At 45.1% G+C, this 14,506-nt stretch overlaps 2 protein-coding genes across 2 annotated transcripts in view; one reads left to right on the top strand and one right to left on the bottom strand.

Moving 5' to 3' along the window:
- The window catches only part of rp1l1a (rp1 like 1a), a 16,091-nt gene extending 2,857 nt beyond the window's left edge, over positions 1-13,234 (top strand). The window contains exons 3-9 of the mRNA XM_051428111.1: positions 1,051-1,443; positions 1,542-1,806; positions 1,971-3,325; positions 3,704-7,159; positions 7,507-8,463; positions 8,548-9,723; positions 10,802-13,234. Coding sequence (XP_051284071.1) covers positions 1,051-1,443; positions 1,542-1,806; positions 1,971-3,325; positions 3,704-7,159; positions 7,507-8,463; positions 8,548-9,723; positions 10,802-11,248 — 8,049 coding nt within the window. The 3' untranslated portion in view covers positions 11,249-13,234. The remainder of the gene's footprint in view (positions 1-1,050; positions 1,444-1,541; positions 1,807-1,970; positions 3,326-3,703; positions 7,160-7,506; positions 8,464-8,547; positions 9,724-10,801) is intronic.
- cunh8orf74 (chromosome unknown C8orf74 homolog) overlaps positions 1-14,506 on the bottom strand; it is a 25,113-nt gene extending 10,607 nt beyond the window's left edge. Inside the window, exon 1 of the mRNA XM_051428106.1 lies at positions 14,319-14,506. The gene's annotated coding sequence lies outside the window, so the exon portion shown is untranslated. The remainder of the gene's footprint in view (positions 1-14,318) is intronic.

The raw sequence follows: 14,506 nt of genomic DNA, 5'->3' as shown, positions 1-14,506 counted from the left end.
CACTTCCTTAAATTTTGTTCTCAGTATTTGATCTGGAGACAATAGACTACGGTGGCCGACAAGGGCAAACGCGCCGCAAACGGCAAAACGCTGCAAACACAGGAATGATGCAAATCCAGAAACACACAAACACATAAAACAAATCCAACAGAAAAACGCAGCAACAAAAAAATGCTGCAATTACAGAAACAAAGCAGAAGCAAAAACTTACAAACCCAAAACAACTGCAAAAGAAAAAGTGCTACAAATTCGCTCGACAAAACGGAAGTACGCCAGGCCACTAGGGGAACCCGACCTGAGGGATGGACCAGTCCTGTGGGACCAGACCCGAAAGACATGAAGAAGACGAAGAAGAAGAAAGTAGTTTTGGAGAGCAGAGTAAGAAGGTACGTTTTCCTTTATGTCTTTTTTAAACACTTGGCCGTAATCTTTTATATTATTAATTTAATATTATTTAATATTATTATAAAGAATATAATATAATTATAATATTATAATTATATTATATAATATTATAATATAATTTTAATATTATAATTATATTTTTATTATAATATAATATTATAATAATATAAAAGATTACAGCCAAGTGTTTAAAAAAGACATAAAGGAAAACGTACCTTTTTACTCTGCTCTCCAAAACTACTTTCTTCTTCTTCGTCTTCTTCTTCTTCTTCTTCTTCTTCTTCTTCTTCATGTCTTTCGGGTCTGGTCCCATAGGACTGGTCCATCCCTCAGGTCGGGTTCCCCTAGTTGCCTGGCGCACTTTTGTTTTGTCGAGCGAATTTGCAGCATTTTTTCTTTTGCATTTGTTTTGTGGGTTTGTAAGTTCTTGCTTCTGCTTCTTTTCTGTGATAGCAGCATTTTTCTGTTGCTGCATTTTTCTGTTGGATTTGTTTTATGTGTTTGTGTGTTTTTGGATTTGCATAATTCCCGTGTTTTCAGCGTTTTGCTGTTTGCGGCGCGTTTGCCCTTGTCGGCCACCGTAATAGATAGATACAGATATGCACTGTATACAAAGTAAGTGTGCATATATGTGTCCACATACAGGTGCCCCTGCCATTTGGTGTGCGGACTGTGACCACTCCCCGTGGCACCCACGCCATCAAACACCTGGAGCAGCTCCAGGACGGTGGCTGCTACCTCTGCTCTGACCGGCGGCATGCTAAGCCAGTCAACATGGAGCTTGCCAGCAAACGCCCAGGCATCTGGTCCCATCACAGCCAGAAGCCGCACCGGCCTGAAACCTTGTCAGCAACACCGCCCGGCCATCTGTCTTACAGGCAGCGACGGATCCTGCTGGTGAAGAACACTGAGCCAGGAATGAGGAGGAGCATCGTGCTAGGCAGGAGGTCGACCAGGAGCTTGAGGGCCTTTCTTGATGAGGTTTCTGAGGTGATGCAGTTTCATGTCCGCAAACTCTACACTGCAGAGGGACGCAGGGTAAGATGTGGTTTGTTATGAATGCATGGTCATGATTTGTATTGCAGATAACACCCCGTGTAAAGGAAAATCCTGACACTGTGCGTATTTGTTTCCAGATTGACAGCGTGCAAAGCTTAATAACTTGTCCAGGTGTGTTGGTGTGTGTTGGCCGGGAAGCCTTCAGCCCAATGCTGGTAAACTTCATCAGGAAGAGCTCAGAAGAAAAACTGCCTGGTCTGGGCAGCAGGTCCCCTGGTCTTGGCCCCAGGACTCCTGGAAATGGGGCCCGATCTCCTGCTACTCAAGGAGCAAGATCCCCACCTCATGGAGCTCAGTCCAGAGCCAGCGAGTACAGCGAAGGGCATGAAAGCAAGAAAAATGGTGAGTTGTTTTGTCTTCTCAAAAGTATTTAACCATACACTATTGGGTGGGTAACTACCGAATACACAAACCCTTAAATCAACAACGATCCTAAAGTACTTAAAGGTGTAAGAAAAGTTAAATAGTGGTTACACTAACATTTGCTTTTTTCGTTCTCTATTCAGTTAACTTTGGTCTGGAAACCAAGAAAAGCATCATCCACCCTCGTTCAGACTCCTCAAACCGCTCTGCCCGTTTCTCCTTGTCTTCAGAGAAGTCATATAGCAATGGTATCAGCGCCTATTCCCAGGCTAGACCGGGTATTATGAACGAAGACATTGAAAAGCGTGTCGTGGTCAATAAAGATGGCAGCCTCTCAGTAGAGATGAGGGTGCGTTTTCGCCTACACAATGAGGAAACCCTGCAGTGGTCCACACAAATAAAAAAATCCCCATCTCTGAGCAATGAATCTTGCCCCCTGAGCCAGGCCCAGCCCCATTACCTGCAGCAGGGTCAATCAGAGAGCTGCTCTGACCCCGATTCCACAACCTTCGAGCCAGAGGGTGTGGATTATTGCAGCCAACCACTGCCACATGTTTCAGCAGTGAATCACTGCCCCTGCTGCTACCAGAGACAGGAGCAGCAGTACGACTTATGGGAAAACCCAGCACACAGCCACAAAAAGCCTCCTGTCCCTCCCCCACATACATCCAGTCACACTATGATGAGACATACACACTCTTCTAGCTCTTCCTCATCATGTAATTCTAGGAGGGTGGTGCGCTGTCGAGCACGACTCTCCAACTGTGGAGGAGGTTCCGGTTCAGAGCAGAGCCAACTGCTCCAGGAGGACATGTGTGTGACGGAGCAGGTTGAGCGCAGAGTCGAGGTGGAGAAGGATGGAGACACCCATGTAAAGGTGCACAGGGTGAGCCGATGCTGCAGCCGCAGTGAAGTACTTGCAGTGGATAGCAACCTACGACCACTTAGCCAGAAGTCATTAGAGGATGAGCTTTTGGTGGAGGATGACGGGTTGCGTCCGCTGTCTGCAGTCAGCAGCTCCTCACATGTTCTCCAATCGCTGAGAGAAGACGAGGATGATGATGACCTGCCACCCAGCGCCTCACAATGCTGTCATAGCATTGAACCATCCCAATCCCCAGCTCACCTGAATGATAAACCAAAAAGCAACATCTCTTCCAGTTCCATCCACTCTACTGAACACAACAAGCATGAGGATGGGGAAGAGAGAGGAAGTAGGGCAGTATCTGCAGCCTCTTCTTGCCACTATGGAGCAACCACCCCACATTCAACAGCTGAAGCAGAGGAGATGGAGCTAGGAACTCGATCCAAGATGAGCAGAGCATCTTGCAGGTCCAGCAAAGTCAATATCCCTACCTCAGAGGAAGCTGCAGATGATGAGGATGAAGAGCTAAAGAGGGTTGTTAGTGGCTTGTCTGGTCACACAGGACTTTCGGCAGACTCTCGGCAGTCAAGGGCATCCAGTGCATGTCATAATTGTGGAGGCTGCAAACATGGGGTCAACTCTGTTTCCAGTAGTAGAGCATCACAGAGGTCCCATCATTCCCACCGAGCCTCCCCAAAGCCTGCCACACCTCTCTCCAGCCAAGAGATTGCCAATGATGGCAGTGATGATGATGATGGCTCAGATGTTTCAGCTGGGTCAACACAATCCAACAGGACCAACCTCACCAACCATGGGCGCTTCTCTGCAATATCAAATGTCCTGGAGGGCAGAGCATCTAGTGCCATGTCCACTACTTCCAATCCTGAGGGAACAGGAAAAGAGGAAGAAAGGGCTCCAAGTGCCACCTCAGCCTCAAGCCGCAGGTCCAATAGATCACACAAGTCTGGCTGTAATGGCAGCACTGGTGTTGCAGCAGAAAAAGAGGAGGAGAGAAGCCCCAGTGCCCTGTCGGCTCAGTCCAACCTGTCTGCCAAGTCCAGCAAGTCTCACAAGGCCAACTGCAGCGGCACAGCTGAGGCCAAAGAGGAAGCAGAGGGAGAGAACGCTGCAGACAGACCACTTAGCTCCTTGTCAGCCAAATCTGGTACTTCTTCAAAGACCAGTGCTTCAGTCAAGTTAAGTAATAAGGTTGCCTCCCCAACTGACAATACAGCTGTGGAAGAAGTTGACACAAACGAAAGAACTCCCAGTGCGCTTTCTGTTAAGTCTAATGCTTCTGACAAGCCTGGCATGGCCGAAAGACCCGATAGCGTCCTTTCTGCTAAATCAGCTAAATCAACTAAATCAAATGTGTCAGCAAAGTCCGGCACATCTCACAGGTCCACCTGCAGTCACTGTCCGAGAGCAGTATCCCCAGGTGATAAGGCAGCTGATGAACCTGTTATTGAAGCAACGGAACAGGAAGAAGGAATGGAGACAGAGGAGAGAGCAGCAAGTGCCATGTCAGCCAAGTCCCATCTGTCTGCCAGGTCTAATAAATCCCATAAGTTCACCAAAGCTTCGGAAAGGTCACTTTCTCCCAGATCAGAAACTGGAGGAGATTGTGAAAAAAGGGCAGCAAGTCAATTGTCTGGCAGATCAGTTAAATCTGACATGTCTGTTAAGTCTTCAAAGTCATGCAAGCCTAAAAATAATGGGGATGAAATCCCGGCATCTCCAAGCTCAATGGTAGCTGAGGAAAAAGAAAATGAGATGGTAGAAGAGGAAACACAGGAGAGGCCAGAAAGTGTAATGTCTGCTAAATTGGAAAATGAAGAGAGGGCAGCCAGTGCAAGGTCCTCTAAATCTCATAAATCCAACTATAATGAGAACACAGGGGCAAGTTTGGACACAGGAGACGGTGAAAAAGCTGAGGACAGGGCTGCCAGTGCTTTATCTGGTAAATCAGCTTCCTCTGCAAAGTCTCACCACACAAATTGTGAAGCAAGTTCAAGAGTGGCTTCTCCAACCAAAGACACAGCAGAGACAGAGGACAGAATCCCCAGTGCCATGTCGGGGAAATCACACATCTCTGCCAAGTCCTCCAAGTCTCAGAAGTCAAACCGCACGGCTGCATCTCCAAATCCAAATGATGCCAATGTTCCTTCTATTGAGACAAATGAAGAAGAGAAGCAAAATCAAGAGCGGGTGGCTAGTGCTATGTCTGTCAAGTCAAAGTCTTCAGTGAGGTCCAGTACTTCTCACAAGTCGAATTCCAACAAGAATCTAAAATCTGTGTCACCAAATCCAAATATTGTCACCATTAAAACACCAGAAGTGGTTGATGAGGAAGGAAATGAGACAACAGAGAGAGCACCGAGCGCTGCATCGGCTAAATCAGGGAAATCTGCTTCATCACATAAGTCGAATCATAATGGAGCAGCTGATATTACTGTTACTGAAACAGTAGATGTAGATGAAAAGGTTGTAGAAGACAATGCACCAAAAAGTAAATCTTCTGAACAATCTAATGGCCAAATGCTCTCACCCAGGACAACACGTTCCCCACGGACCCACTCACCCAAAGCTCCAACTACATCCCCTAGAAGCCCTCAAGCCCCTGTGCAACAGTTGTTGCCTGGTCCAGACACAAGAGGGGCCAGTGCCTTGTCAGTTCGCTCAACAACCTCTGCTAAATCCTGCAGATCCAAATGTCGCTGTGGAGCAGCTTCAGCAAAAAAAGAAAAGGAGGTGGAGGGTAAGGAGGTGGAAGATAAGGAGATGGAGAACAAGGACAACAATGAGGAGCTGAAGAATGAGGAGGCTTCCGAGCGGGCTGCTAGCGTACTGTCGTCCTCAACCAAAAGATCGAGAAGAGAATCAGGGGGCACTGAGCAACCACTGAGTCGAAACTCTTCAGGGTCCGTCTCTCTTGGGCTGCCAGAAGATCAAGAAACAGCTGACTCAGACAGTGGCAGGTCCAGTGCTTCTTTTCACATAAACACTGAGAGTAAGAGCAGAGTGAAGACGGCAACTCCTAAAGCTCCCAGTCGCACAGAGCAGTCTGCCATGAAGGAAGATGTGGAGGAAACAGGGTCCACTAAGTCTCAAAAGTCCAACAAAAATGGCAGTAAAAGCACTTTGTCTCACAATCCTCCAGCAGTCGATATCCCCACTATTGAAACACCAGGGCAAAGTGAAGATAAAGGTGAAGAAGGTGCAGAGCAAAAATCACTAAGAGCAGCCAGTGCATGTTCAGCCAAAAGCAACAGGTCTCACAAGTCTTCTTGTAAGTATAGCGTCAAATCAGAATCTCAAATGCTTGGCATTAAGCCTAAAGAGAAACATGCCCGTACCAGCACAACCAAAGTAGAAGATGACCTTGAAACAACAAGTGTGAAGTCTGCTTCAACAGTAAAAGCTCATAATTTAGATGCCCCCAACAACAGGACCTCATCTGCAATGTCATCAGCAAGTGCTAAAATTCGTTGCAAATCCCCTGCATGTTCTAGCGTTAAAAATGCCAATGTAGCAAAAACAAGTGCTGGAGATTCAGCACATAATGACGCTGAAAACCAGGCTGTTAGTAGGCCAGCTAGTGAGGCCGAAGGGAAAGAAGATCCTGCAGACAACGATGCGGCCAGTGTGCACTCCAAGGGTCCCTGTTGCCTCAGGCCTGAGTCAGCAGCTTCGGCTCACTCAAACTGTTTGAATCCAGTCAAATGTCATAAGGCCAAATCCAGTAGCAGTGTCAAAACATCCCATTCTCAAAAGAAAGAAACACCTATTAAATCCTCAAGCCCTTGTCCCTCACAAAACTCCAGACCAGGGAGCAAAGGGGAGACATGTAGTGAGAGCCTTCTGTCTCACTCTCTGTCCGCTGCTGACCTGCTGAAGGAAATCATGGCTGCTGCACGTCCACACAGCCGACAGTCGAAGGCGAGCAAAACCAGTGACAAGCCAAGGAGTGAGAAAAGTGCGAGGTGTCAGAGAAGCAGGAACCAGGTGGTTCAGGAGGAGCTGGAACTGACACCTGCCTGTCTGCCCAACGCTTCCCCCAATGAGGTTGTCAGTGACTGGCTGCGGAGCATTCCCACTAACAGCAGCATGCTTGAATTTGGCGACGAGTCGCATCAGGAAGAAGAAGAGCAGGAGAAGGCAGCAGAAGAGAAACCTGGAGAAGAAGCAGCAAAGGAGGAGAGTCCTGAAGAAGAAAAAGTGGACAACAAGGAGGAAGTTGAGGCTGAAGAGGAAGAGGAGAAAGAGAAAGAGGAGGAAGCTGAATGTGAAGTGGCAGAGAAGGAGAAGAGTTCAGATCCAGCTCCAGGTGATGCAGTGGGGACTTCTTCTCGTAACAACACTCTGTTGTTGAGTGGTGAGTCTGTGCCCAGGAACTGGCATTCTTCAGCTGCAGTGATGAAAGTTCTTCTGAGCTCTTCTACGGGTCGATGTCAGAGCATGCCTGAGGTAAGCCAATTACTTTATGTAAATAACTTTTTGTCTATGTGTTGATGTGACGAAACCTGTCCCATTCTGTTTTAGTTTATGGAATAACCCCCAAAAAGATATCAAGGTTAAGGCTTTCCTTTCTGTGGCTTGATGATGAAACTATTAACGCTGTAGCTAACAACTATTTGCAAAATTATTTATTGTTAATTATTTAATCAACTTTAAGATTAGGTTTATTTAACAACCCCACAATGAAAACCAGCTCTTCAAGAATGCCTAATTTAGAATGATATAGAATGGATTTTATGAATGTGAGCACAAGTTCTGTATGCAACATAATCTGTATTTTCTGCTGTCTTCTGCAGGTGTCTCCAGTTTATGGTCGTAGACTGAGCACATCAGCCAGGGGGTTCTTGGACTGTTTGGCCCAGCTTCAGCTCATTGAGCCTGCAGTGAACCCCAGCTGTGACCAACAGAAGGACCGCAACCAGCGGTATGAGGACATTATGGCTATCCTTCAATCCCTCTGGCTCACTGACCCCAAGGACATTGACGTCAAGCAGGCCGGGGAAGTTGGTAGGGAGCAGGTGACTCCACCGAGGTCATCCTCCGGGGTGGATATGAGCAGTGGCTCAGGCGGATCAGGAAAGGAGAATGGAAATGGTGCTGGAGATGAAACAAAGCAAAACATAACAACAAATGAAGAGGAGGTTTTAAATGAGGATAAGGAAGCGGAGAAGGTTGCAGAAGAGGAAGAGGAAGAAAATGCAGAGGCCGGAAACGAGGAAGTTGAGGAAAAAGAGGAGACAGACACAGCACAGGAACCGGAACGGAGTGAAGAACAAAGTTCAGTCCCTCCAAGTCTGGACAGCCCAAAAGCCACTGAGAACCCTTCATCATCAGATGCTAACGACAGCTCTAAATCCCCCACTGATAATGAGCGTGAGACGATGGAGGACTCCAGCTCAAGCACGCCCCCGACTGTCCTGCGAGCACCCTTGTCAAAAAAACAATCCCAAGACCCCGATCCGGTGTGGATTCTGCACCTTCTGAAGAAGTTGGAGAAACAGTTCATGAACCACTACATTAACGCCATGGCGGAGTTCAAAGTTCGTTGGGACCTGGACGACAGCCTCATCCTAGACACCATGATCTCCGAGCTGAGGGACGAGGTGAGCCGACGCATCCAGAGCAGCATCGAACGCGAGATAAGGAAGATTCAGAGTCGTGCCGGCAAAGGGGGGAGGTCACCTCGGCCGCCGCATGGAGGGAACCTCTCCAGGGAGTCCACCATGACAGACAGAAGACGTCGAATATTGAAGGTAATTCCACCACAAATCCTGTTTACATCCAACAACATACTGCTGCTTGAAAGGCAGAAAGATAATGTTTGATTTATTTTTCAGGTCATGAAGAACCAGTCAGTTAAAACTGCTGACACCCTCAGCGATGAAGAGCTTACTGGTGAGTTCAGCGACCAGCGAAGCGAAGACGAGTACTGCCCCTGTGATGCATGTGTCCGCAAGAAAATGGCCGCCCGGCCTCTCAAAGCGAACCCACTGGCAGCCGAAGCACCAATGATGATAGAGTTTGACCTCCTTAAGATACTGCAGTTGAAGAAAAGCCCACTGCCTCCAGCCGTCCCACCACCTGCAGTGGAAGAAGTTGATAGCATTGTCATAGACCAGGAGGAGCGGAATTTAGAGGTATTGCACGAAGAAGAGGAGGAGGATGAAACTAAAGAGGATATCAAAGCTACTGTTGTTTTAGAGGAGACAATCCCAGAGGAAGATGAGGAAATAGAGGAAAAAGAAGACGGGGGTGAGGAAGGAGAAGAGAAGGAGGCAGAGGAGGAAAAAGAGGTTAGTGATGAGGAACAAGAAGAGGAAGAGACAGGTGGAGAGGAAGCTGGGGAAGAGGAGGAGACAGGTGGAGAGGAAGCTGGGGAAGAGGAGGAGACAGGTGGAGAGGAAGCTGGGGAAGAGGAGACAACAGATAATGGAGAGGATGAAGAGGAGGCACAATGCCAATGCCAGTGTGGCAAAAATGAGGAGGAGAGTGACAAAGCAGAAGAGGGAGAAGAAGGAGAGGGGGAAACTAGCAACAACACAGGTGAGGATGAGACAGCAGAAGATGAAGAGAGAACAGGGGAGGAAGAGGGGGAGAGTGCAGAGGAGGAAGTGGAGACAGAGGGCAATGAGGGAGAGACAGGAACTGGGGAAGAGGAAGAGGAGAGTGACAAAGAGACAGTAAAGGATGCAACGGCAGGTGAAGAAGACACCACTGAAAATGGCGAGGGTGAGGAGGAGGCAGAGGCGGAAGAGTGTGAGGTGTGTGACTTTAAACCTGAGGAAGAAGAAGAAACAACCAGCAAGGAAAGCGGAGCAGAGGCGTCCGGGGAAACGGAGGACGACAGTGCTACAAAAGACACGACGAATGAAGAATCCACGCCAGTGGAGGGAAACGACAGCGCTTCGGCTGAGGCGGAGGATGAAGATGACGGGGATGATGGCAGCGGAGAGGGGGAAGCGAGTGAAGAGCAGGAAAGGGAGGTGTCGGAGGAGGAAAGACCCTCAACTCAGGTAGGAGCCAGGAGTTCATTCAGTAATTATTCTGAGAGACTTTCAAACAACCAAAACTGAATCAAAATACCAGTAAAAATATTAGTCCAGGCACACGACAACACAATCTTAAAGGATAGTATTATTACAATGACTAACTTGGGTCTTTAATCACCTTTATCTGGGAACTAAGTCACATTGCTAAAGTTAGAAGTGGTAACAAACATGATCAGAGTTTTACACAACTTTGACCTGTAGTACTTGCTGTAGTTTAACCTTCTCTAATTAGCATTTGAACTCTTAATTATAATTATAATGTATCTGTAAGCAGATATAAGGACATTTATAGAGCTCATGAGCTAATGATTGATAATATGATTATGTGCTTACTTCTAATTTTACCTCCAAATAAAACTGGCCTGATGGATTATGTTGCTGTGTTCCCAAATCTCAAAAATTAGTTTTTGGTGAATAAAATATCATCATAACTGTTAGACGATGACCAAAACCAACTAAAAACCAAAGAAAATTCTAATTTCTAACACATTTATTTAGTTAATTTACTCGTTATAAAAAGTAGGTTGGATCACATAAGTGCCTACATTCTAGTTATGAATACCAATTTGAGCAGCACCTATTTTAAAACACCACTGTGAGCCTGACCATGACTGCCAGGTTAAAGTGTACTGTACCTTGTAGAAGGAATCTGACCTACTGTAGCCCTAACCACTAAGTCTAAGCCTGTGGGAAAAGATAATCTGGCTATCCAATTAGACAGACTGAACAAATCTGTTTTGTTTGGCAGCAACACAGTGCTACCACTGATGGACGTCTGCTGTTACTGTCAGTCACAAAGTGGTTGGTAAAAACCCTTCTGTTCAAATCTGTGTTCTCATCTTATTTGACCTGAGGAGTTTTAAACAGTTTATTTACTACAGTCTTCCTGCTCTGATAAAATGCAACTAATTTACAGTACTTTTCCGCTCGTTGTTTAACTAACATGTAGCTGTAATTACTGACACTTAGCTGCCCCAGTAGTACCCAATTTAGTTAATTACAACTGCTCAGAGATAATTTACTGTTGTCTTGTTAAACTCAGGGCCAGGGGGTGACGGAGGGAGAGGAGGCCGACGCCGAAGACTCATCCACCGACAGCAAACGCCAAAGTGACACCAGTCCGGACGAATCAGGACGCGAGGGCGCTGCAGCCACAGGAGACGAGGAGGAGAAAGAGGGCGGAGGAGATGGGGCTGATGAGGAGTTCAAGCCTGAGGAAGATGGGGAAGACGAAGAGGTGAACAAGAACAAAAGGGAAGCGAGTGCTCTCCTCCACCAGTTCACCAGGACCTCTGTAGAGTCCCAGCCCGGCTCCTTGGAGGACATTGACACAGAATCCCCACAAAACCCTGGAAACCTCATAGAAGTGCCCAAAATGGCTGATGGTGGATCCACTGGTGGTGGGACGGGCCAGAAGAGGAGCCGGTCGCCGGCCAGGGTGAAACGCCGCAAACCCAAGGAAAGTGACGTGGAACTGGATGACATTTAACTCAAGACTTCTGGTGTGGATTCACAGACATCAGAAGGTCCAAGACTCCCATAAACCATTCACAGGTAGAATTAGCCTATGTAGGTTAAAAAATTGTAACCAAAAACAGACACTTGAAGCACTTTATCACTCCAGATCCAGTGTAGGAGGAGTTAGTGACTTACATGTAGAATCTTGAAACTTGAAACCACCACCTTATCCTATTTAATTAGGAATTATATTTGTAATGGTTATAACTATATTTTTTAAGTTAACTGTATCTATGAAGGGAAATGTCTATTTCTGTACTGTATGTGTATGAATAAGGTATATTTTGACACGTATTTACGTGAGTTTTGTGTTCAGTGGACCACAGGTTTAAGGCTTGAATCATATAGCCATTAATATACCAAGTACCTCGGAGATATGTTAGATGTTAATTGACTATTTCAGTAGTGTTTGACATAACCGGTGTATTGATATCTGGTTTATGTATCAGTTCAATTCTTCATCTATTTTTGGACTCATTAAGGCTGTATTCTCAGGGGTTTTGACAGCCAGTTTGCTTTTGAAAGATCATCTCCTAGTAGTTAACTAGCTGCGTGAATCTGTAGACTATAAAGAAGACCTCTGTTTTAATCTACTAAAGCTCTGTGACGTAAGATTATTACCTGAAAGGAATAGTCTGACATTTTCTTTGCTTTCTTGCCGAGAGTTAGACGAGAAGATTGGTACCACACAAAAAAGCCTGGATGATTAGCTTAGCATAGCAGCAGGGGGGAAACAGCTCGCCTGGCTCGGCGTCTACAAACATATTAACGCCCACTAATTAAGGCTAGACACAATGTGACATTTAGAGTTGCTAAAAAAAAATGTACCTCTGGCTGGGGCCAAGCCAACTGTTTCCCCCTCCTTCCAGTCTTTACGCTAAGCTAAGCTAATAAACTCCTGGCTGTAGCTTCATATTTAGCATTCAGACATGAAAGTGGTATCTATATAACTCTCCAAAAATGTTGAGCTATTCTTTTAAGTAACTTGTGGATTACTTTTTACTCAAAAATGTAATTTAATCCAAATCACAAACTGTATTTTCATAGTTTTATTGTATTATATTTGAATTTATAACACTTAGAATGTGTTTTCCCTTTAAATATGCTCATTATAAACTCTTTTCAGTAACTGTAGCTCATTATATTTATGTAGTCAGATTACTGTGATTATTTACTGTATGCATTTCTTTCCCAGGAATCCAGTTAAAACACTTGCACAACAGAGCACAATGTGACACTGAGCACATCTGCGTGTTTCTGACACACATACAGTAAATGCCGCGAGGCAAACGTCTGAATTTCAGGTTGATGTAAACCTTTCTCTGCTGCTTAAATTCAGGAGCTTTTTGTGTGTGTGTTATTGTACATGCTGTAAATTCAAGTGGGGTTTGCAGAACCAGCCATGTGGAACAACAGCGTGAAGCGTGTTACTGATGCCTTACTGTATCCATGGTTATATGAAGGTAGATCGACAGAAACAGAGGGGGAGATCACGGTTAAGTGGCTGTTTTTTGTTTCCTGACATCTCTCATTCTGTAAGTGGCTCTCCAGCAGAATCAGAGAGTCTTTTAAAAAGGCTGGCATGGATTAAAGCTGCTCTTTAAAATGCTGGAAAAATATACTTTTTAAAGACCCCTAAGGAGTATTTTCCCTCATTTAACCAAAACCATGGGCTCTTACTGCCTGACTGTACTTTTAGAGCAGATATTCTGTTAATGGTCATTGTGTGTTCAGGTCAGTGTGAATGAGGCAAAACATGTGTATCTCTTTTTTTTTTTGCGTAGACTGACAAAAGCCTCCTGTTTGTGGTACCAAGAAGGTGAGCGCGTGTGTGCCTATGCTGCTATTGGTCTGTTTGGGTGTCCATCAGTTACTGAACATCATGTACCTAGAGCAAATGAATGTGATAATGTTGATACAAACTAAATAAATGCACAGGATGGTGATTCTCATATTATTTCACCTGACTGCGTTTTTCACTCACCTCTAGTGGTTTCTAGCTAATATACTTTTGTTTTAAAATATCTGTCTCTTAGATTTAGAGGAATAGTTAAAACATTTTGGGAAATATGCTTGCCTGGCTCACTCTCTAATGCTGCATTCACACAATGCCTGATGAATGGGAAAGATAAGAAAACCTCACATAATTCCAACTTGGTTATTACTTTAAGCCTTGTAGTTGCATGGCACCGCCAAAAAACGTAAATGAATGAATTTGGCTCTGTTCAAAGTGAAAAAAAATCAAAATCCTCAATTATTTGTTTTTACATTTCTATTTGTGTATGGATTCAACAAACATGATACAAACGGACCCATGCTAGTTGTTTCCCACCGCTTCCAGTCTTTATTTCCTGGCTGTAGTGCATCTGACTCTTGGCACCAAAGTATATAAGTGTATTTTCTCAAAATGTCAAACTCTTGTTTTAAATTGAATTTTAAAGGGAATTGTATGTTTTGTTCACTCGCAGCACATTTTTCAATTTAAAAGTTTTAATTAGAACTAATTTCTACTAAATTTTTGAGCCTCTGTGTACAAAAGTGGTAGGAGCACCAATTCAGGATTGGTTTTGAATCCTTTCAAATCTAACAATTCTCTGTTGAATGGCCGACCAAGGTTGACTCGTGTTTTTGCTGCCCCCATATTGGCCATAGCCACAAAATATAACGGCAAAAATAAAATTCTCTAAAGAAAAATCTCCTCCTGGACTACTAGACAAAAAACAGTTAAAACATTCTTCGACACACATCTCATAACCTGGCAAAACAAAAACAAAACTATCTGCATGGATACAGGTTCCACTTTAGCACTACTGTAGGTGAGAATTTGCATGAGAAGAAAATTGGAGCACTGCATGCTTTGTGTTAACAGTCATTTCCAGAGCAGAACTCTACAATGACTATCAAATGGCTCATTGTGTAAAGTGACAGTCCTTGTACTGGTCTCCAGGTTTTAAATGGCTATTATTACTTCAGACACATTCATATACATACTGACTATTATGTGCTAATGCTTTCTGATCCAGATCTGATGTGCACTTTACCTTCCACTTGCTCTGTGCTTTCCTACTGCGTTTGGCTGTGCTCCAAAGGTGTTTCCAAAGCTGCTCAGCTGCTCTCAAGATACACACACGTCACGCTAATCCAGTACCTGTGTGTGTGTGTGTTGAAGCACCGAGGGATTGAGGCTGACTTACATCACGCAGACTAACATGGTAGAGCTTGTGCCTCC

This window comes from Dicentrarchus labrax, unplaced genomic scaffold (genome assembly GCF_905237075.1).
Source record: "Dicentrarchus labrax unplaced genomic scaffold, dlabrax2021, whole genome shotgun sequence".
In the NCBI taxonomy this organism is placed as follows: domain Eukaryota; kingdom Metazoa; phylum Chordata; class Actinopteri; family Moronidae; genus Dicentrarchus; species Dicentrarchus labrax.
The sequence above is the reverse complement of the archived record's forward strand: the minus strand, read 5'-3'. Positions and strand labels throughout refer to the sequence as shown.